The 23,328-nt window shown below is 47.6% G+C and overlaps 1 protein-coding gene across 1 annotated transcript in view; it reads right to left on the reverse strand.

The window, feature by feature from the left end:
* The window catches only part of LOC308155457 (syntaxin-1A), a gene marked incomplete at both ends in the record, with an annotated part of 61,460 nt that overhangs the window by 1,568 nt on the left and 36,564 nt on the right, over nucleotides 1-23,328 (reverse strand). The window contains 3 exons of the mRNA XM_080528778.1: nucleotides 3,725-3,835; nucleotides 5,902-6,039; nucleotides 6,430-6,503. Coding sequence (XP_080384904.1) covers nucleotides 3,725-3,835; nucleotides 5,902-6,039; nucleotides 6,430-6,503 — 323 coding nt within the window. The remainder of the gene's footprint in view (nucleotides 1-3,724; nucleotides 3,836-5,901; nucleotides 6,040-6,429; nucleotides 6,504-23,328) is intronic.

Consider the following 23,328-nt stretch of genomic DNA (forward strand, 5'->3'; position numbering starts at 1 on the left):
AGGAGAAGAGAGACAGCTTCATTCATGTAGCGAGGAGCCCATAGGCGGCCAGCACAGCGCTGATGGGGACGGATAAACACCAGCTTCAAACAGACAAAGAGACATGAGGTCTGGCTCTGCCTGGGTGAAACTAATGAGCTATCAACAGCAGGGGCGGTGGTGCCTAACACTAACATCCCTAACACTAACATCCCTAACACTAACATCCCTAACACTAACATCCCTAACATCCCTAACACTAACATCCCTAACATCCCTAACACTAACATCCCTAACACTAACATCCCTAACATCCCTAACACTAACATCTCTAACATCCCTAACACTAACATCCCTAACATCCCTAACACTAACATCCCTAACACTAACATCCCTAACATTAACATCCCTAACATCCCTAACACTAACATCCCTAACATCCCTAACATTAACATCCCTAACACTAACATCTCTAACATCCCTAACACTAACATCTCTAACATCCCTAACACTAACATCCCTAACATCCCTAACACTAACATCCCTAACACTAACATCCCTAACATTAACATCCCTAACATCCCTAACATTAACATCCCTAACATCCCTATCATCCCTAACACTAACATCCCTAACACTAACATCTCTAACATCCCTATCATCCCTAACACTAACATCCCTAACACTAATATCTCTAACATCCCTAACACTAACATCCCTAACACTAACATCCCTAACATCCCTAACACTAACATCCCTAACATCCCTAACACTAACATCCCTAACACTAACATCCCTAACACTAACATCCCTAACACTAACATCCCTAACATCCCTAACACTAGCATCCCTAACATCCCTAACACTAACATCACTAACATCCCTAACACTAACATCCCTAACACTAACATCCCTAACATCCCTAACACTAACATCCCTAACACTAACATCCCTAACAATAACATCCCTAACATCCCTAACATCCCTAACACTAACATCCCTAACATCCCTAACACTAACATCCCTAACACTAACATCCCTAACACTAACATCCCTAACATCCCTAACACTAACATCCCTAACATCCCTAACACTAACATCCCTAACACTATTCTAACATCCCTAACATCCCTAACACTAACATCCCTAACACTAACATCCCTAACACTAACATCTCTAACATCCCTAACACTAACATCTCTAACATCCCTAACACTAACATCCCTAACACTAACATCCCTAACACTAACATCCCTAACATCCCTAACACTAACATCCCTAACACTAACATCCCTAACATCCCTAACACTAACATCCCTAACACTAACATCCCTAACATCCCTAACACTAACATCCCTAACACTAACAAGGTCTGGCTCTGCCTGGGTGATATAATGATCTATCAACAGCAGGGCGGTGGTGGAGGTACACACACAGGCAGTGTTGTAATGAAATGTAAGTTGTAAACGCTTGATACCATTCGTCATTCCATTTCAGGCATAACAATGAGCCCAGCCTCCCATTTCTACCTCCACCAGCCTCCCCTAATCCACAGTCCTTTCCCTGAATGCCATCAAATGGCCATTTCATTCAATGCCTGAATTGAGTCAAGGGGAGATGGGATTGTGTCTGAATGAGATGGAGTGCTACATCCCTGAGCTGCAACATTTGCAGGAAAAGTGCTATACAAACAAAAGTTATTATTATCCCTAACATCCCTAACACTAACACCCCTAACATCCCTAACACTAACATCCCTAACACTAACATCCCTAACATCCCTAACACTAACATCCCTAACATCCCTAAGCCTAACATCCCTCAGCCTAAGCCTAAGCCTAGCCCTAACATCCTGGTAATCATGTTGGTAGATCGTAGAGGACTGGGTAGGTCAAAGCAACACTATGGTGTGGTCATTTATTTGCTTCACCTTTCTCTAGGACCTGAGACATAACGGAATGCTCCTTTAGCATACAATGTTTTCCTAGCAGAGAAAATACTCCAAATGATTTCCTTCATGACAGATCAAGTGGGCCTCGCTTATGAACCAGAAATGTTGTTCCTGTTCAGTAATAAGAAACGGAGCCTTCATCTTCATCTAAGGTTGCTGGTCTCCTGGAACAAACAGTATATACGTACATCTATCTGATCTTCAGTGTGAACGTGTTGGACTACGTAAACCTTAAGCTCACAGCCACTTGACTACTGAACTATCTATTATTACTAGATGCACCACTAGTGCATCCTGTCTTACCTGTACTATTGTCACATCTTGTATTATACCTATTGCCTTATTGTCTGGATACTGATAACTATATCTATATCTTCTAATCTTTTGTCACTTATGTCCTGTACTACTGTCACTTTTTTTTATCTTGAATTATGCCTGTTGCCTTATTGTCTTGTGCTGCAATGTCAGGAACCGAAGCCTGAAGCCCAATGCACACAGCGTGCGATTTCTGTTGCACGTCAACATTCCATTTTGAAGTTTGAATGGAAGTCTATGAGAAAATCGCATCCCAATGCACACGACCCCGATTTTAATCGCACGGCGAAAATTCGATTCCATTCATGACAACAATGGTTGTCGTGCAAAAGTTGTCGTGCAACAGAAATCGCACGCTGTGTGCATTGGGCTTAAGAATGTTACTCTCTTACACTTGTTTTCACTGTAATGTGATGTAACAATAAACTTGAACTTGAGTCCTTCACACACACTTACAGTACAGTAGATCTGCATGAAGCTTTCTTTCTCTTGCAACATAGTCCTAGCTGATCCAGTAGATACTGAGACAGGAATTAACTCCTATCGACTGACATGGTATGTGTGTGTGTGTGTGTGTGTGTGTGTGTGTGTGTCTACATCAAAGTGCAATAAACACTGCGGACAGCATAAGCCCCACAAACCCACTTATATTCTAAATTAACTTATATTAACATTGTGTTCTGTGACCTTCATTATAGAGTGTGTGGGAGAGTGTGTCCTCAGTGGCTCAGTTGGTAGAGCATGGCGCTGAGGTTGTGGGTTCGATTCCCGCTGGGACCATATATACTGAAAACTGTATGCACTCACAGCAATGTAAGTTGCTTTGGATAATAGCGTCAGCTAAATGGCAAATATTATATTTCATTATATATATTATATATTATTGTTATTATGACGGTCTATATCACCTGCCAGGCATTCACCCTTATTTGTTCCCTTCTTATGGCAGTGTCCCAAAGGAAAATTGGATGAATAAAATAAAGTGTTCTTATCTTATCTAACTGAGTCTTTACACAGACAGACTGATGCAGAAAGTAAATGACACGCACATCAAACCAAGCCATGTGACGTCAATGCCATATCAACAACATCTCATCACAATGAACCTATCGCTAAAGCCACACCCCAAAAAAAGAAATTGTCCAATCACAGCAAAAGTCACTACAGGCAGAAAACTCGGACAAACAACTCCCTAATATCTGATGGTGAAAAGCTTCTAGACTAAATATTATTGTCATCTTTAAAAAAATAATTAAAAAAATACATGTCTATTACTTGCTGTGGTAAATCAGAAATCAGAAATGTGTCAACTCGCGCCATTGTAAGTCATTGAATGTCATTCAGTCACGGTCGGTCGGTCGGTCAGTCACCGTCAGTGAAGCGTTGTTTGTTTGTCCGAGTTTCCAAAGGGGGCGTGGCTTAGCGATAGCTCCATTGAGCGGGCTCATGCGGTGACAGGGACGGTCCTGTGTGACTCACCCTCCTGGCTTTACTCTGGTACTTCACTGCCTTCTTGGTGTCCGACACCGCCCGCTCCACGTAGTCTACAGAGTGCTCCACGTTGTACTCGATACGGTCAATCATCTCTCCCTGAGGAGGGGGGGGGGGGGGGGGGGAAGAGAGAGAGAGAGAGAGAGAGAGAGAGAGAGAGAGAGAGAGAGAGAGAGAGAGAGAGAGAGAGAGAGAGAGAGAGAGAGAGAGAGAGAACAAGGAAGGAAAGAAAGGAGGAGAGTGAAAGAGGCGGGGCGAGGGACAGATTCAGGATGAGTGTGTATCAGTCACAGTGCGAGCAAGTCAACCTCAGCGACGCAGGTGCGTTTCACAGCGTGTGTGTGAGGCGCGCGTCTCAAGCGTGTCTCACGCTGGCTGCCGCGGCACGCCATCTAGAGATTCGGACTCTCCCCTATTTTTCTCGGCATGCACACGTTGCAGGCAAAACTCCCAAAGCTCCCAAAGACATCAGCTGTTGTGGGAAGCTTGGTTGTGTGTTGTGTGTTGAAGACAGTGTGACCTCTATATCCATGACTAGTCTGTAGGTATACCTTTTGTATACAGTACCAACTACGTACCTTTGGTATACAGTACCAACTACCTTTGGTATACAGTATTTCAGGGTTCTTTGATGTCATGCTTTACTGTGAACCCAAATAAAGTATTCAAATGTGTGTGTGTGTGCATGTGCAGGGTTCCCACACCTTCTAAAACATCAAATTCAAGCACCTTTCAAGGACTTTCAAGACTCAATTCCCTCAAATTCAAGGACCCAACACGGCATAGTGTGAGACAGATCTAGATGACAATTTATATAATGGGAACTATCCGCTCACAGACAACAATTAAAAAGAGAGGCTTGAATGTAGAGGCTTGAACACGAGATGGTCTCTTGCCTTCTCTACCACAGCACAGCAAAACAATATATTGTGAAATATGTGTAAAGTTAAGCAATAGACTACAGTGTTTCCTCCAGGAATTTTGACAATGGTGGCGGGTAGCGTTGAGCGCGCGCGCGCAACGCGCGCCCGAGATTTTTTCGCGTGCACGCGCATGAAACGCGCACGCGCGCTCAAAACAACGACGTCATTTCAGCCAAAACTCGAGGATGGCCAAAAAAAATAAAATGTTTTCCCGTACGTCTCTTATTGTCTGTGTCTGCATGTTTTTCCAGCATGTAATTCCGTTGTCAATAAAAAATTCGTCTCCCCTTCTTTTCATTATCATTATGGAGGCTTTATGGTTGTTGTAACTATTATGGGAAGCGGTTGACACAGTAGCCGCTTTTCGTGTACGCTGCAGTGGATCCCTTCACAACGCAGAAGAAAGAGGAGAGAGAAAACATTGTCAATGTGCAGGGAAGAATCATGTATCAGCAGGGTTCAACAGTAACGCTTGCCTGGGGCAAGTAAAAAAATTCGCCGGGTTTGTTTGCGCGAGCCCGAAGACGCTGCTGGATCCTGGATCTGTTTACCTGTGTGCAGGAAGAAAAACAGACGGAGCAGGCGCCAGACCAGACTAGATGATTGTGGAGTGAAGAGATTATTAAAGCGTACGCGATGCGACGGGTGATCGACAAGCACGTACACTTTCATAATATCTTCACTCCACGATCATCTAGTCTGGTCTGGCGCCTGCTCCGTGTTCTTCCTAAACACCGATGCACAGATCCAGGATCCAGCACCGTCGTCGCGCATATTGTAACATTTGACGTAGTTTGTCTACACGCAGCCTAGATGTATTCGACCAATCACAAAACAGTTTTGCAAGCGCGTCGCTTCGCGCTTGTGGGTGTGTCTAAAAGAAAAAGCGGCCTTTTTTTTTTTTTTTGAGAAATCTGCATGGTGGCGGAGGAAATTCCATCGTGGCGGTGCGCCACGATGAAATGCATGTAGAGGAAACACTGGACTTATTTACTTGTTGACAAGCTAAGTAAATGTATTTGTAATATATATTTTTTTGAGAGAGAGAGAGAGAGAGAGGAGAATTCAAGTACTTTCAATGACCCATGTCTATTTAAAAAAAAACTTTTAAAACCTTGATTTTTTTTTCTCAAATTCACAAACTTTCAAGGATTTCAAGGACCCGTAGGAGCCCTGTGTGTGTGTGTGTGTGTGTGTGTGTGTGTGTGTGTGTGTGTGTGTGTGTGTGTGTGTGTGTCTGACCTGGCTCTCCACCAGCATGGCCATGTCCATGAACATGTCATGCAGCTCTCTGATGCTGTTCTCCAGTTTGATGATCTCCGTGTGTCTCGTCTCGATCTCATCCAGGGCTTGTTGGTTGATGTTGGAGTCCATGATGATCTGAAGGGGGTGACGGAGGTGACCAATCACAGTCAAAGCAGAGGAGATAGAAAAAAATGGACTGAATTATATAGCGCCTTATTCCAAAGCTTTACAACGGCCTGTCATTCATCCGTTCACACACACATTCACACACCAATGGCGGCAAGCTACCACGCAAGGCGCCGGCCCGCTCACTGGGAGCAATTTGGGGTTCAGTGTCTTGCCCAAGGACACTTCGACACGTGGCCAGCCGGGGTTCTCGGCCTTAAATCAAAGCACATACTGCGAGGTGCATGGCGCTAGAAATGCAGTGATGCATTTCTACACACACACACACCCACGCACACCCACGCACACACACACACACACACACACACACACACACACACACACTTGTGTGTGACTTACGCCTGATGTGAAGATGGCAGGGTTGTCACTCTCCAGCATGCTCTCCAGCTCCTCGTTGGTGGTGTTCCTGCCAGCTGCAGGGACAGACACAGATGTCATGTGACCAGTCATGTGACCCGTCATGTGATGTTATCCCTACTATATTACATATAGGTTGGCCAACGATAACAACTTGTATGACAGAACGCAAATTCTTTCCAAAATCATGACAATCGTTGTTATGTCACTGTCCTTCTCCTAAGACACATGATACTTGACACATGACGTGTGTGTATGTGTGTGTGTGTTCCAACAGCTCAGAGAGAGAAGAGAGGAGAGGAGAAGAGAAGAGAAGAAGAGGAGAAGAGAAGAGAGGAGAGGAGAGGAGAGGAGAGGAGAGGAGAGGAGAGGAGAGGAGAGGAGAGGAGAGGAGAGGAGAGGAGAGGAGAGGAGAGGAGAGGAGAGGAGAGGTGAGGAGAAGAGAAGAGAAGAGAGGAGAAGAGAAGTGTGGGATTAATCACAGACTAGCCTCTCATCTGCCTGCTCGCCTCTACCCAACTCAGCCCTGCTGACTCACTGACACACTACTGACACACTACTGACTGACTGACACACACACACACACACACCCTGGTTCAAAGGCACCATCAGTAACTGGTTTGCCAAGAGACCAACAGTATACAGCATGTTTCTTGAAGTGTGACAGAGAATGTTTTGACAATGACATTGAGTGGCATAGCTACTAGATATTTTCCTCTCACCGACTGAATGACAGTAATCCAGACAGTGAAAAGGCATGGTCAGAGGACAGCCCATGTATCTTGTGAAGTCGTTTATTATCAGTTGAGATTTCCCACAAACAAGAGAAGAGAGGAGAGAAGAGAAGAGGAGGAGGAGAGGAGAGGAGAAGAGAGAGGAGAGGAGAGGAGAGAAGAGAGGAGAGGAGAAGGAACTTCCAGTAACAAGAACTTCCAGTAAACATTCAGGGACCAGACCGGAGGCTGGCAGAGGTAGACACCAGAGAAGCAGCTCATTGCCGTTCCTCAGTCCGTTCCGATCATTACAATGAGCCCCGTTCCTCTCACCTCCTCCACCCTCTGCTGGCGTACAAATACAATATCTCCTTATCTCCCCAGAGCACCAGCCTGCAGAGCAAAGAGCAGACTAGATATTTGGCTACGACTGGAGGTCTGGAGGGGGACATGGATATATCAAGTCTCCAACCTTAGCTGACCCTGTATTCAATGCCCGCCTGCCTGCCTGCCTGCCTGCCTCTGTCTGTCTGTCTGTCTGTCTGTCTGTCTGTCTGTCTGTCTGTCTGTGTGTCTGTGTGTCTGTCTGTCTGTCTGTCTGTCTGTCTGTCTGCCTCTAGCATGACTCTAACACCGGGCCTTCAATGCTTGGGGGCTAGTGACAGACCGATGAATCAGACTCCTTGGAAGACGCCGGAACGTGCTATGACCATGCTATGACCGTGCTATGACCGTGCTATGACCGTGCTATGACCGTGCTATGACCGTGCTCAAACACAGCCGCACGCGGACACAGGTAGGCACACTCTCTCTCTCACACACTTGCACACACACACAAACACACACACATATGTACAACAACCACGTTTGAAATACAGATATAGAATATATCTATATATATGTTACGGTACATGTGGGAATACGGTACATGTGGGAAAACTAGGGTTAGGGTTAGGTGCTACGTCGATTTGGTACATGCTGGCATGTCTAACCCTAACCCTATCCCTATCCCTAACCCTACCCCTAACCCTAAACTTAACCGTAGCACCTAACCCTAACCCTAGTTTTCCCACATGTACCGTGTTCCCATATGTACCGTAACTTATAGATATCTATATAGATATATAATCTGCATTCTGACTAACCCCTCGGTCCAGCCAAAGTTATTGAGGCTGCATTTCCACTAATTGCCCTTGGGAGAGGAGAGGAGAGGAGAGGAGAGGAGAGAGTGAGTCATCCCTTGATTGGCAAGGAGCAAAAGTGTATAGTCACACCTACCATTGACTATACATTTTTTGTTTGGTTTTTTAGATTTGTGTGTGTGTGTGTGTGTGAGAGAGAGAGCATGTGTGTGTGTGAGGAGCATGTGTGTGTATGGCGGTGTACGTAGTAAAGAGTTCACTAACACTTGGGTGAAGTGTTCATGGTGTCTCTAATCCTGAGGGTGTCACAGTGGACCCGTCACCACTATACTCTGCTGTCATCCTACTGGAGGTTCCCCCTGGGAGGGCTGACTTGGAGGGTCCTTCTAGTGGGCATTTCCCACCCAACCCCCTCACTCTCTCTCTCTCTCTCTCTCTCTCTCTCTCTCTCTCTCTCTCTCTCTCTCTCTCTCTCTCTCTCTCTCTCTCTCTCCCTACTCTCTCTCTCTCAGCTGTCACCCAGAGCAACCAACACTCCCTCCCCAGCCAGCCTCCCACAGCCAGCAGATTACCCCACTGGAAGGCGGACGTTGATAGGTCACAAGGAGTCCTCCTCTTCTCCTTCTCTTTCTCTCTCTCCTTCCTCCTCTTCTCCTTCTCTTTCTCTCTCTCTTTCCTCCTCTTCTCCTTCTCTTTCTCTCTCTCTTTCCTCCTCTTCTGCTACTCTTTCTCTCTCTCTTTCCTCCTCTCCTCCTTCTCTTTCTCTCTCTCTTTCCATCTCTTCTCTTTCTCCTTCTCTTTCCATCTCTTCTCCTTCTCTTTCTCTCTCTTTCCATCTCTTCTCCTTCTTTCTCTTTCCATCTCTTCTCTTTCTCTCTCTCTCTTTCCATCTCTTCTCCTTCTTTCTCTCTCTCTTTCCATCTCTTCCCCTTCTCTTTCTCTCTCTCTTTCCATCTCTTTCTCTTTCCATCTCTTCTTCTCTTTCTCTCTCTCTCTCTCTTTCCATCTCTTCTCCTTCTCTTTCTCTCTTTCCATCTCTTCCCCTTCTCTTTCTCTCTTTCCATCTCTTCTCCTTCTCTTTCTCTTTCCATCTCTTCTCCTTCTCTTTCTCTCTCTCTCTTTCCATCTCTTCCCCTTCTTTCTCTTTCTCTCTCTCTTTCCATCTCTTCTCCTTCTCTTTCTCTTTCCATCTCTTCCCCTTCTCTTTCTCTCTTTCCATCTCTTCTCTCTCTCTTTCCATCTATTCCCCTTCTCTTTCTCTCTTTCCATCTCTTCTCCTTCTCTTTCTCTCTCTATCTTTCCATCTCTTCCCCTTCTCTTTCTCTCTCTCTCTTTCCTAATTTTTCTTCTCTTTCTCTCTCTCTTTCCATCTCTTCTCCTTCTCTCTCTCTTTCCTCCTCCTCTTCTCCTCCTGGTCACGACAGCGCCAGACAGAGTAGTATTTATACACCAGTGGAAGGTGAGGGAGGGAGAAACCGTAGGATGGGCTCATTGTAACGCATGGATGGAACGCTATGTTTGACTGTAAGCTTTTCAAATGATATTATAAACTGAAATCTGAAGATATGTATATAAGAAGAAGATATGCTTATTTGAATGTTGGTCCACCTCAAACCAAATACAGCAGAATCTCGCTCTGAATCAAAACACACGCAAAACAGCTATCAGCTTAGAAGGTACAGTATATTACGCCCATACTTAAAAAAGTACTACTTTAAAAAGTACATTACCCCCATACTTCTCCTCACTTTCAAGGCCCTTCACAATCTTGCACCCCTATATCTCTCTGAACTCCTTCACACCTACACTCCCTCTCGCACTATCCGATCCTCCACTGCCTTTCAACTCATTATACCTTCTGCCCGCCTGACTACTATGGGATCTAGAGCCTTCAGCCGTTCTGCTCCCCGCCTCTGGAACTCTCTGCCACCTAACATACGCAATATTGACACTCTCATCACTTTCAAATCCAGTCTTAAAACACACCTTTTGACAATGGCCTACTTGGTTTGATATCCTGTATTTTGATTGTTGTTATATCTGATTTTGCTGTTTTTATCTCAATTTGCTTTGTTGAATTTAATGTTTTGATATGTGGTTTTAAACTGTCTTGTACGGTGTCCTTGAGAGCCTTGAAAGGCGCCCATAAATAAAATGTATTATTATTATACTTAAAGAACCTGGGGTGATAGGGCCTTTTCAGCCGCACCCCCGTCCCTCTGGAACGCCCTCCCCAACCACATCAGACAGGCCAACACCCTCCCAACATTTAAACAGGCCCTCAAAACCCACCTCTTCAAGCTCGCCTTCACCAGTTAACCCTCTCCCCCTCATGTGTCCCCAGCACTACCACAATTAGGCCCCTATACTTTCTTCTATTTACCTTTTGTTTCTTTTTATTATTACTACAGGATCTTTTCAGTTTGTAAAGCGTCTTTGAGTGTCTAGAATTATTATTTATTATTACATCGCGATGAACATCTAACTACATGGTGTGCACATCACAACATGCTAAAAACACATAACTACACATTTAGAATCACTAGACATGTACAGCTCTCTTATGCACAAATGATGTGCCAAACACACATCTGTCACTGATCACTTTTCAAAAAATGCCGGTTGAGAGAGGACGCTGACGTTGCTTGTTCGCCGCTTCTCCACCGAAATCTAGGTGTAATTGCAGTATACAGAGTAGATTGTCCTACAAAGACACTTAGACTTAGATTTAGTCATCTAAAAATGATAACATGATATGATGTATAGATATGATAGATACATGATCACTTTTCAAAAACCGACTACAACTCAATCTTTTCAGTTTGTAAAGCGTCTTTGAGTGTCTAGGAAAGCGCTATATAAGTCTAATGTATTATTATTATTATTATTATCTAAAGTCCCAGAGTAGCCGTGTCTCTATATAATGTAGCCGTGTGCCATGTCGTGTCTCTATATAATGTTATGGATGGAGTAACTGTCTGTGTCGAATGTTTGATTTATTTCACATTAAGACACGTATCAGTTTACACATCAGTGGTAAAGGTGTCAGAGTTACAGCTGATTAACATCCCTAGTCCCTAGGCAAAATGAGTGTGTGTGTGGAGGTACAGTGTTGTTGTAGCCCTGGCTCCTGTGTGTGTGTGTGTGTGTGTGTGTGTGTGTGTGTGTGTGTGTGTGTGTGTGTGCTGGCTCAGCTGCAGGTCCTGTAGTGTGGCTGCGGCCGGTTCAATATTGACTCAGCGACGGGAGCACTTCCTGCTGTGGCACACCTGTGGTTCACCTGCCAACCATGCACACACACACACACACACACACACACACACACACACACACACACACACACACACAGACACAGACACAGACACAGACACAGACACAGAGACACACAGACACACACACACACACACACACACACACACACACACAGACACACACAGACACACACAGACACACACAGACACACACAGACACACACACACACACACACACACATACACACACACACACACACACACACACACACACACACACACACACACACTCACACACACACTAACCCTAAAACTGTTGTCTGTTATATCGAATGGGCTCTTTAACACTTCAACTTTCGTAATATGCAAAAAAACTGAAAACACAAGAAATGCTTTTTGCTGATTTGCGGGACATGACAATTGCCGAGTTGTGGCCCAAAACACTAGACCCTGTCACATATTAACTGATTCTGTGACCAGTGAACAACATGTATCAGTTGAATTATGTGTGTTGACAGTGACATAGGGATATATTTGTCACAGCTGGGATCCATCTTGATATCAACAACCTACTCTCTTACAAAACGGTCACGAATCCACCCCCATCTCTGAGAGAGAGAGAGAGACTAATAGAGAGACAGAGAGAGAAAAAGAAAGAGAGACACACACACACGCGCACGAGCACACAAACACACACACACACACACACACACACAGAGACTGAGAGAGACGGGTCAGAGAAAGAGGAGCTTGTCTCTCCATCTCTAATTATCTTACCGTCAATTCTCCCCTTTCTGTCTCCTGTCAGTGACTGAGCAGCTTAATGTTTCTATTCTCTTCTCCTCAATCAACCTTCAGGTGTTATCATGTGACTGTTAGCGTCACTCTGGGATGAGATTACGGCAGCGCTCCCCGTCCCTGACAGAGAGGAAGGGGAGAGATCGCTCCCAGGGTTTATTAAACAGAGTCTGAAAATATCTGAGCGGGGGAAATTAATTTCAACAAGGATATTAAAAAACACGGCATACTGGAATGAGGTTGCCTCCTCCCAACCTTGTTTATTGCGATTTCCCATGGCAGCTTTCACTGCCAACTGTGATCAGGGCATAAACACTGAGATCTTCATTTGGTTAAACAAATACTGTAGATAGAGTGGGTCCTCTTCAATGAAATCTAGGTACCATACAATCTGACAGCTGAGCGGATCATCGGCTGCCCCCTGCCTCCCATCACAGACCTCCATAGCTCCAGATCACTGAAGAGAGCACGCAAGATTGTGGCTGACCCCTCACATCCAGCTCACAGCTTGTTTGCATTACTCCCTTCTGGACAGCGGTACAGGGCCACCAGGACAAAAACATCACGCCACTTGAACAGTTTCTTCCCCAAAGCCCTCCTCAATAACTCCTGATCATTGCACCTTGCACTTTACATGTTCTTGCACTGAGTTGTACAGTATATTTATTCATAATATTCACTCATATTGGTACTGTATATTTTGTCTTGAGTTTTGTTGTATTGTCGTCTTGCTGTTGTATGTACTGTAGCTTGTTCAGCATGGTAGAATACCAAGTCATGTTCCTAGTGCATTGCACATGGCGAATAAAGTTGAATTGAATTGAATCTGAGATTCATTCATTTTTAGACTTAATAATTACATTAATTAGAAGGGAAATATTATGTTATGTTCATCCTGAAGTCACTTTTCCTGCTATGTTCAGATCATGTCATGTTATTGATTATGGTTATATAATGATTGGAGCACTTTGAGCTGCAAATAACGTACAAAGTTATTGTTATTATTATTATTATTGTTATTGTTATTGTTATTATTATTATTATTGGAAGGTCAGATTGGAAGGCACAATAAAAGCAACAGCTCATTTTATAGAATCTGTTATGTAGGACTAGATGTTGATATCCCTCGATAGATACATACTTAAGGCACCGATGAGACTCTGTGGTGTTCAAATGAGCGATGGCATCCTTTGGGTTGTCAAGTGGGCGCCCTCCTTCATGAATGTTTCGCTGATAAGCCCACAACACCTCCAGAGGGTTCAGCAGTGAATCCCAGGTTCACTCCCTAGATGCGATCAGCTCATTTGAACGCCCGGGTCGAGTCCTTTCTCTTCATCCACAGCCACTGGCTCCCCTTTTCAGCAGCCCTGGAGAGGTCCTTGATTGCCTGCCGGTGGGCCTTCCCTCGCACTCCCATCTCCCTGAGTAGCCTGGATGTTGAGGTGGCTACGAACCCTCTGCAGCCTACTTCCACTGGGCGTACCTTCGCTGTCCAGCCTTGTTGTTGGGCATCTGCTGCGAGTTCAGTGTACCTCAGCCTCTTCCGCTCGTAGGCCTCCTCCACTGCACCCTCCCAGGGCACAGTGAGCTCGATGATGTAAACGAACTTGAGCGAGGCTGACCACAGCACAAGGTCTGGTCGCAGGTTGGTGGATGCGATCTCAGCTGGGAAGCAGAGTTTCTTGTCCAAGTCTGCCAGCAGCTTCCAGTCCCGTGCTCTGCCCAGCTGCCCAGTGTCTGGTCTTATGGTGGTGAGGCTGGCTTGACCCTCACCCTCCCGAACAAATGGTGCTGGCTGCCACCGGGATGACGGGGGAGGAAGGGCGTTCACACTTGTCCGTTGACTTTCCAGCACTGCTGCAAGACACCTTAGCACCTGGTCGTGCCGCCAGGTGTAACGGCCTTGGGTAAGGCTGGTCTTGCATCCCACTAAGATGTGCTTCAGTGTTGCTGGACTTTGACATAGAGGGCACGTGGGGTCTTCGCCATACCACTGGCTTAGGTTTGCAGGAGAAGGCAGGACATTGTAGGCAGCCCTGATGGTGAAGCTCGCTCTGAATGCCTCCATCTCCCACAGATCTTTCCAGGAGATCTTCCTCTTTTCCACTCCTTCCCATGCCATCCACTGCCCTTGCTTTGCCTGCGCCACAGCTTGTGCGCGCCTTCTTGCTTCCTCTTCCCGACGTACCTCCTGGACCACCAGCTTGCGTCTCTGAGATGGATTGGCCTTGCTCCAGGCCGGTGTACTAATCCTGAGGCCCCAAACCCCCTGTGTGACAGAGGAGGAGGAGGAGGTGTGACCGGAGAGGGAGATGAACTGGTGTCTGTTGGTGAGGTAGGAGGTGAGCCAGTCCAGGGCGGTGCCCTCAACACCCAGTTGGCGCAGCCTTTGAAGGAGGATGGAGTGGGACACTGTGTCGAAGGCTGCGCTCAGGTCTAGTAGAACTAGGATGTTGAGGGCACCTGAGTCTGCAGAGGTGAGGAGATCGTTGATTACTTTGACCAGGGCTGTTTCAGTGCTGTGATGTGGGCGGAAGCCAGATTGAAGGGGTTCATACAGTTTGTTGGATTGGAGGTGGGAGTGAAGTTGGGCAGCGACAACGCGCTCTAGGGTTTTGGAAAGGAATGGTAGGTTGGAGATAGGCAGGCCTTGGTCAGGGTGGTAGGGAGGGGGTCGAGGGAGCAGGTGGTTGTTTTGGAGGCGGTGATGATAGTAGTGATGAGGGAGGAGTCAATAGGGGAGAAAGTAGTGAGAGGAGTAGGGGGAGGGTTGTCAGGAGGGGGGAAGATGACAGCAGGGGCGGGGGTGGTGGAGTTGGAGATGGAGGCAGTCAGTGAGCTATTGATGTGGGAGATCTTGCTGTTGAAGGCGTGGAGAAAGGAGTTGCAGAGGTCAGGGGAGGAAGTTGTGTTGTTGTCCGGGGGTTGGAGGAGTGTCTTGACAGTGGAGAAGAGGGTGCGGGGGTTTCGATTGGAGGTGTTGATGAGGGTGGAGTAGTAGGCAGATTTGGCAGCTTGGAGTGCGTCACGGTAGGAGGAGATATGTTGCTTGTAGACTTCGGCATGGACAGTGAGGTGGGTTCTATTGTGTAGTCGTTCAAGTTGGCGGCCGGTCTGTTTCATGGTGCGTAGTTCAGGGGTGTACCAGGGGGAGGAGGTGGTGAAGGAGACAGTGATGGTTTTCAAGGGGGCCAGTGAGTCAAGGGAGTCAGAGAGAATGGAGTTGAGTAAGGTGGCATAGTCTTCCGGGTTGGTGGGAGTGGAGTCAGTGGGGAGGGCAGAAGATATGGACTGGGATAGAGTGAGTGGGTTGACAGATTTTATGTTACGGAAGGAGATGGTGCGTTTGATGGGTTGGCGCGGTAGGGGCAGGGGGGCAGAGAAGAGGATGCAGTGGTGGTCAGAGAGTGGGAAAGGAAAAGGGTGGGGGTTGGATATGGGTAGGGAGGCAGAGCAGACAAGGTCGAGTGTGTGGCCTTTTACATGGGTGGGGAAGTTGATGTGCTGGGTGAGGTGGAAACAATCAAGGAGAGAGAGGAAATCAGAGGTGAGGTTGGAGTTGGGTTGGTCGACATGGATATTAAAGTCACCGGTGAGTAAGAGACGGGTAGAAAGGGAAGAGGCAATGGTGAGGAGTTCAGAGAGATCAGACAGAAAAGAGGGGTGTGGCTTCGGTGGGCGGTAGAGTAGGAGTGCAGTTATGGAGTTGGGGAGTGAAAAGGCGAGGTATTCGAAGGATGACATGGGTGGGAGGTTGAGGTCCAGTACAGTGACAGTTAGGGTGAGTTTGTGGAGAGCAGCGAGACCACCCCCTCGCTTGGAGAGGCGGGGTTTAGCGATGTAGGTGTAATTAGGGGGGGTGGCCTGGTTGAGTGAGTAGTAGTCCGAGGGTTGTTGCCAGGTTTCAGTGAGGAGAAGTATGTCCAGGTTGTTGTCCAGTATCAGTTCAGATATGACAGGGGATTTGTTGGAGAGAGAGCGAGTGTTCAATAGTGCAAGGGAGATGGATGGGGGAGCAGGAGGGAGAGAGCGGAGGTTTGAGGGGTCAGCGGTGCGGTGTGGGGTGATGACAGGTGAGCGAGAGTTAGTCCAGAATGAGGGGATGTTTGTGCCTTCAGGGTGGTGTAGAGTCCGGTGTCGATGTTGCTGGGAGCCTCGGTGGATGTAGCGGCGGCGGCGGAGAATGCCTGCCTTGGTGGCGGCGGTGGCAGCAGCTACAGTGAGGCGATGGTTATGGTTCAGTGAGTGAAGGTCAGTGGCAGTATAGGTGAGTATGGTGGGCGGGGGTCCAGGGCAAAACAATAGGAGCAGCAGGAGGGTGAGTCCAAGTTGGAGATGAAACCAGAGTACAGGTGGGAGCAGTTCAGTGGATAGGTTGGGAGTGACTAGTAGTTGGTGGGCAGTGAGTTGTGTAAACATGGCAGTGGACCAGAGTGACAGCGTGGTGTTGTTGTTGTTGTTGTTGTCATCTGTATTGCCAGCCTGGGACTGAACCCGCGCGGCCAGCCAGCCTAACCGTGCCATGCCAGCGACCAAAACCTGCAGTAGTGAGTGAAGGCCGGGAAGGACTGACACTCACCTGCGGAGATGGCAACCCCCGAACCGGGGAGGGAGTGGTGGCTACCTCCCGGGACGGGGGTAGTGGCACAGCACAGCCAGGCCAGCGATGTCTGAGAGCGGCGCGCAGCGGGTCGGTCAGCAACACAAAGCCGGGGGACAGGAACGATGAGGCGGTGAATACTGCAGTCCGGTAGAGGAGGCGATGGATACTTAGTCCGGTAGCGGAGGCGATGGATACTGTAATCCGGTAGTGGAGGCAGTGAGAGGCGGGAGGTGGCGGGGGGGAAAGCAGCGGAGGTCGGCGAAAAGTCAAAAATACTTGGAAAAGAAAAGAAGAAAAATAAAAAGCGGAGACCTCCAGGGGAAGACGGGCACACAAAACAAGGTAGACGGCGAAAACAAGAAACCAGGACAGGATACAAAAAGACAGGATACAAAAAGACAAGACCGGGAGACAGAAGCGGCAGTCACAGCGCTTGACGCCAGCGTGCTCTGAACCCGGAAACAGCAAACAGCTACGGCAAACGCAACAGGACCTTTGAGAGAGGAACTTCATAGAGGGTTAGTGGCCACAGGAGACGTGGAAGTAGTCCATACTGCATGCACCAGAGCTTCAGCTTGCCAGGAAGCAGGGTTCTGTCGATGTTCTCCAGGCCGCTGGCTACCTCCTTCCTGAGCTGCTCTACTTGCTCTTTACCTTTGAGGGAGGCATCATACCAACGACCTAGGCTCTTCACAGGCTTCTCGGAGACCGTTGGAATGGGTTCTTCGCCAATGTGGAAGCGGTGGTCTGACAGCTTCCCCTTGACAATGGAGATGCTTCTGGACTTGCTCGGCTTGATCTTCATGCGAGCCAACTCAATGTTTTCCTGGAGCTTTCTTAGTAGCCGTACTGTGCAAGCCTTGGTCGTGGTGAGTGTTGTGAGGTCATCCATGTAGGCTCTGATCGGCGGCAGCCTCAGCCCAGGTCTTATTCGCTGTCCGCCAACCACCCATCGAGAGGCCCGAATAATGACCTCCATGGCCAGGGTGAAGGCCAGCGGGGAGATGGTGCAGCCGGCCATGATTCCCACTTCCAGATGTTGCCATGCTGTGGTGTACTCTGCTGTGGTCACGCAGAGCTGGACGTCCTGGAAGTAGGCTTTGACAAGGGTTGTGAGAGCTGGTGGGATCCTGAAGTAGTCGAAGGCTGTCCACAGGAGGTTGTGAGGGACTGAGCCAAAGGCATTCGCGAGATCCAGGAACACCACGTGGAGATCCGTTCCCTCCTTCTTGGCGACCTGGATCTGATGCCAGATGACACTAGCATGTTCGACACACCCTGAGAAGCCTGAGATGTCTGCTTTCTGGATTGACGTGTCAATCAGGTTGTTTCTTTGCAGGTATCCTGCCAGCCTATGAGCGACCACGCTGAAGAAGATTTTTCCCTCGACATTTAGAAGGCTGATCTGCCGGAACTGTCCGATTTCTGTTTAGTCCTTTTCCTTGGGGATAAGGATCCCTCCGGCTCTCCGCCAGGACGTTGGTATCGCCTTCTTTTGCCACACAACTTTCATCAGCTTCCAGAGGAATTTCAGGACATCTGGTGCGTTTTTGTAGAGCCTGTATGGAACTCCGTTGGGACCTGGAGCTGACGCGGCCCTTGCTCTTCGCACAGTGTTGTCTACTTCACTCCACCTGGGTGGACTGATATCTAGTTCGTGCTCTGGTGGATTGACTGGTGGCATGTCAGGTGGGAGCGAGACCTCTTCCTGGTGTCGGTCATCTGTGCAGCCCTTTTTCAGATGTTCTTCCAGGTGGGCCTTTGCCACTGAGAGACTTCCGCTCTTCTCCTTTGTGAAGAGAGTCTTCACAAATTTGAAAGGATCTTTGTAGAAGCGTGATCTTGTTTGCTCCTTCCTTCTGCGCCTCTTCAGGAGGTTTTCAGCTCTCCTCAGTGTTGCAAGCCTGCTCTTAATCTCTTCCTGCAGCAGGTTTATTCCCTCCTTCTCCTCCTCTGTGGCCTTCCTCCATTGCTTCTTCAGCTGCCTCCTCTCCTTGACTAGTCGGTCTATTTCTGTCTGCCTTCTGGACTTGGTGGGAATTGACTGAGTAGATCGTTTGCCTTCGACCACTCCGAACTGTTCCACTCCATAGGCATAGATGAGGTTGCCCATTCTCTCCAACTTCTTCATGGTGGTGCCTCTGATCCCTTCTAGGATGTTGCAGAGATCAGTGTTGACCTCCTTCCACAGCGTCTTGTTGCAGGACTTTGGCCACTTGACTAATGGCCTTCGCCCCTGGATCTTCTTCTCTGCTGGTGGTCGTGATGTGTTGGATTCAGGTTGCTCTCCTGTGCCTTGTTCTTCCTCCTCTGGGACAGGGGTGTTGATGTCCTGCAGACTGTGGTGTGTGTCCTGCTGCTGAACTTCAGTCGACTGACTCGGCCTGCTTCTCAAAAAGTAGCTGTCGATGCGACTTCCCTGTTGACCCTTCTTTAGGCACCCTTTCTTGCCCTGGTGGATCTTCAGGCCATGGGTGGAAGTAACCTTAGTCCAGCCACATACGCAGTTCTGGAGCGTGTGTCCTGCTGTAGCTGTCGGAGCCTCAGGTATGCTGATCATCAATCTCGTAGTCTGTTCCGTTCCTGTGTTCGTTACCGGGTTGTCTGCCGATGAGCCATCTTCCGCCCCCACATACACTGTTCGTGCTGGATCCCGCCGCCACGGGTAGCTAGCCCATGGCGGCCCCGTTGGGGTCTATTCCCTCCTGTCAGCTGTCTTTCCATGCTGTCGCAAGGTCTTTCCCTTGTTGCCAGCTGCTCTTTCACAGCAGTCACTGGTTCACCAGATGATCAGATCTGTTATGTAGGACTAGATGTTGATATCCTCGATAGATACATACTTAAGGCACCGATGAGACTCTGTGGTGTTCAAATGAGCGATGGCATCCTTTGGGTTGTCAAGTGGGCGCCCTCCTTCATGAATGTTTCGCTGATAAGCCCACGACACCTCCAGAGGGTTCAGCAGTGAATCCCAGCGTCCCAGGTTCACTCCCTAGATGCGATCAGCTCATTTGAACGCCCGGGTCGAGTCCTTTCTCTTCATCCACAGCCACTGGCTCCCCTTTTCAGCAGCCCTGGAGAGGTCCTTGATTGCCTGCCGGTGGGCCTTCCCTCGCACTCCCATCTCCCTGAGTAGCCTGGATGTTGAGGTGGCTACGAACCCTCTGCAGCCTACTTCCACTGGGCGTACCTTCGCTGTCCAGCCTTGTTGTTGGGCATCTGCTGCGAGTTCAGTGTACCTCAGCCTCTTCCGCTCGTAGGCCTCCTCCACTGCACCCTCCCAGGGCACAGTGAGCTCGATGATGTAAACGAGCTTGAGCAAGGCTGACCACAGCACAAGGTCTGGTCGCAGGTTGGTGGATGCGATCTCAGCTGGGAAGCAGAGTTTCTTGTCCAAGTCTGCCAGCAGCTTCCAGTCCCGTGCTCTGCCCAGCTGCCCAGTGTCTGGTCTTATGGTGGTGAGGCTGGCTTGACCCTCACCCTCCCGAACAAATGGTGCTGGCTGCCACCGGGATGACGGGGGAGGAAGGGCGTTCACACTTGTCCGTTGACTTTCCAGCACTGCTGCAAGACACCTTAGCACCTGGTCGTGCCGCCAGGGTTAACGGCCTTGGGTAAGGCTGGTCTTGCATCCCACTAAGATGTGCTTCAGTGTTGCTGGACTTTGACATAGAGGGCACGTGGGGTCTTCGCCATACCACTGGCTTAGGTTTGCAGGAGAAGGCAGGACATCGTAGGCAGCCCTGATGGTGAAGCTCGCTCTGAATGCCTCCATCTCCCACAGATCTTTCCAGGAGATCTTCCTCTTTTCCACTCCTTCCCATGCCATCCACTGCCCTTGCTTTGCCTGCGCCACATAGAACATGAAAATAGAACACTGAAGAATAGATTTACAGGTTAAACATAAGACATATATTTATTCCCAATGATCATTCTTAACAGTCATGGACATGATCGAACAAACTCAAGTGGTCACAGGACCAGCATACCGTTAGCCTCATAGCATAATTGCCTCAAGTCATATTTTGGCCAGATTGAGATATCTGCCTAACTCTACTCTCCTAACACTGCTGATTCACTGTGCATTATTGCCTCTATGACATCAGCCTATCAGAATGCTTGTTACATTCCAAAATCACTACCTGCCCATCTCTTTGACAACGGCATTTTTGACACTACATACAAAGATGGCTCGGCTGACCACAAGTGAAGCATGACTTATGCTATGAGGCTAACGATACACAACTTAACCTTAACATTATGTTATATCTGACTCCAAAAATACAATTTATGGTAAACTGTGATAACTTGGTCACGATTATGTTGTGCTGTTTTAACAGAAAATGAGAATAGCGTATCAGCAAAATAACCAATGTAACAGTTTAAAAGCAACATATGACTGTCAGTTCTAACCCCATACCATAAGTGCGTGAAGGACAACACAGGAGAATGGTGCCCAAAATGACATAATGGATGGAAAGGGGTGGGATGGCAGTTTTAGAAGGGGGATGATTTTGACAGTTTTTATTTCAGGGGGGATGCCATCCTCCCTCATCCCCCCTCAACTCGAGTGCTGGTGCCCACGCCGGGCCTAACCAAAACTCCCAGAATAACGCTGTCCCTCTCCTCAAATACCATTCACAACAAAGGACATGGTGTGAGATACATGACAATCGCAAAGGAACTGACAAATGGTGAGGGTGTGAGGGTGTGAGGCTCATTCAACTGTACATAGTTATACATAATATGAAATAAATATATTATATTGAAATCGACGCTGATGCCCGGAATCCCTCTACAATTACACGCCAGGGAAAGTGGCCTATTAATATTCATTTCACTTAATTTGTGTGCAGAGTGTGTTATGTGTGCACAGAACAACACGGAGCTATCCTTGCATGCCAAGAGAAACGTACACACACACACATGCACAAACACGCACACACACACACACGCACGCACACACACGCACACACACACATGCACACACACACACACAAACACAAACACATGGATGCACAAACGCACACACACACACAAACACACACGCACAAATGCGCACACACACACACACACACACATGCACAAACGCACACACACACACACACACGCACACAAACGCGCACACACGCACATGCACAAATGCGCACATGCACAAATGCGCGCACACACACACACACATGCACAAACGCACACACACACGCGCACACACACACATGCACAAACGCGCACACACACACACACACACACACACACACACGCACCCTTGGTGGAAGAAGAGGTTCAGTCACACAGTAAACAGAGAGGACCTGTGACACGGGCGGCCTCACAGATGTGTCATTATCTAGAGCGTGTAGAACACGCTGCGGAACACACGTGTGTCACAAACGGGTCGTCCTGATCAAAGTCGACTACAAGTTGACACCACCCACCTGCCTCCAGTCTGTATGCACACACAGCCTTACATTATTCATGCGCAGAGATTGATTAAATGTAAATATATGCTAATAAATTAGCATGCATGCCTACACCTCAGCCAGGGGAAATACTGTATGTTGTAACTTGAGTAGAAAGAAACGGTAACACGTTTCTTTCTCTCAGACTATTTAGTCCTTGTTACCTATGAGCACCCTTTTGAAACTGTTTATTCTTGTTTTTATTTATTGTACTCTTTTATCTCCTCGGTTCTACAGTATTAAAATACGGAGACCAAGAGAAAGGGCTGCTAGTATCCAAATACTAGTATTTAAGACTTGACAAAGGCTACGGCCGAAACCGTTGTCCAAATTAAACCACACTTTGTTGCATCTGGAACTTGAGGGTGCAACTTCTACTTCTTTAAATTGGATTTTGTTCCGTTGCCAGCACCTCGCTTACATTTTCTGTGGTGTGCACTCTCTTCTTTTCTGTTCAGTAAAAAAGTTTTCTGGATAAACATAAAATGTTCAAAACAGATCTGACCGATTATCTTACTTTGAAAAAGTGTGTGTCAGGGAGTCCTTTTGAACATCTCTAGTAAGGCGTCTTTCAGTCGTCATATGTTACCTCTCAGATATAGGTTGCACGAAGCACACAGCATTTTAACACTAGAACAGCCGTGCCTTTTTTACCTACTAAAGGAGCCGCCTCGTTACAATGCTCAAGCTGCTATTTACACACAACACACAACGACCACACAGAAAAACGTCAAAATTGTTTTATACTAGCTTATCCTGATGTGATTTTGAAAATGTAAGGATACTGGGTGGTAGAACACATATATCTAGGAAAGGTCATGAAAGGAGGGTCCTGAAATGTGATCGAGTGCAAAGATATAACACTTTTCTTTACTCATGGCTGTTCTAGTGTTAAGAAGGGCAAGTCTGTCGTTCTCA

The sequence above is a fragment of the Nansenia antarctica genome (assembly GCF_963989245.1).
Source record: "Nansenia antarctica genome assembly, chromosome: 4".
NCBI classification, from domain to species: domain Eukaryota; kingdom Metazoa; phylum Chordata; class Actinopteri; order Argentiniformes; family Microstomatidae; genus Nansenia; species Nansenia antarctica.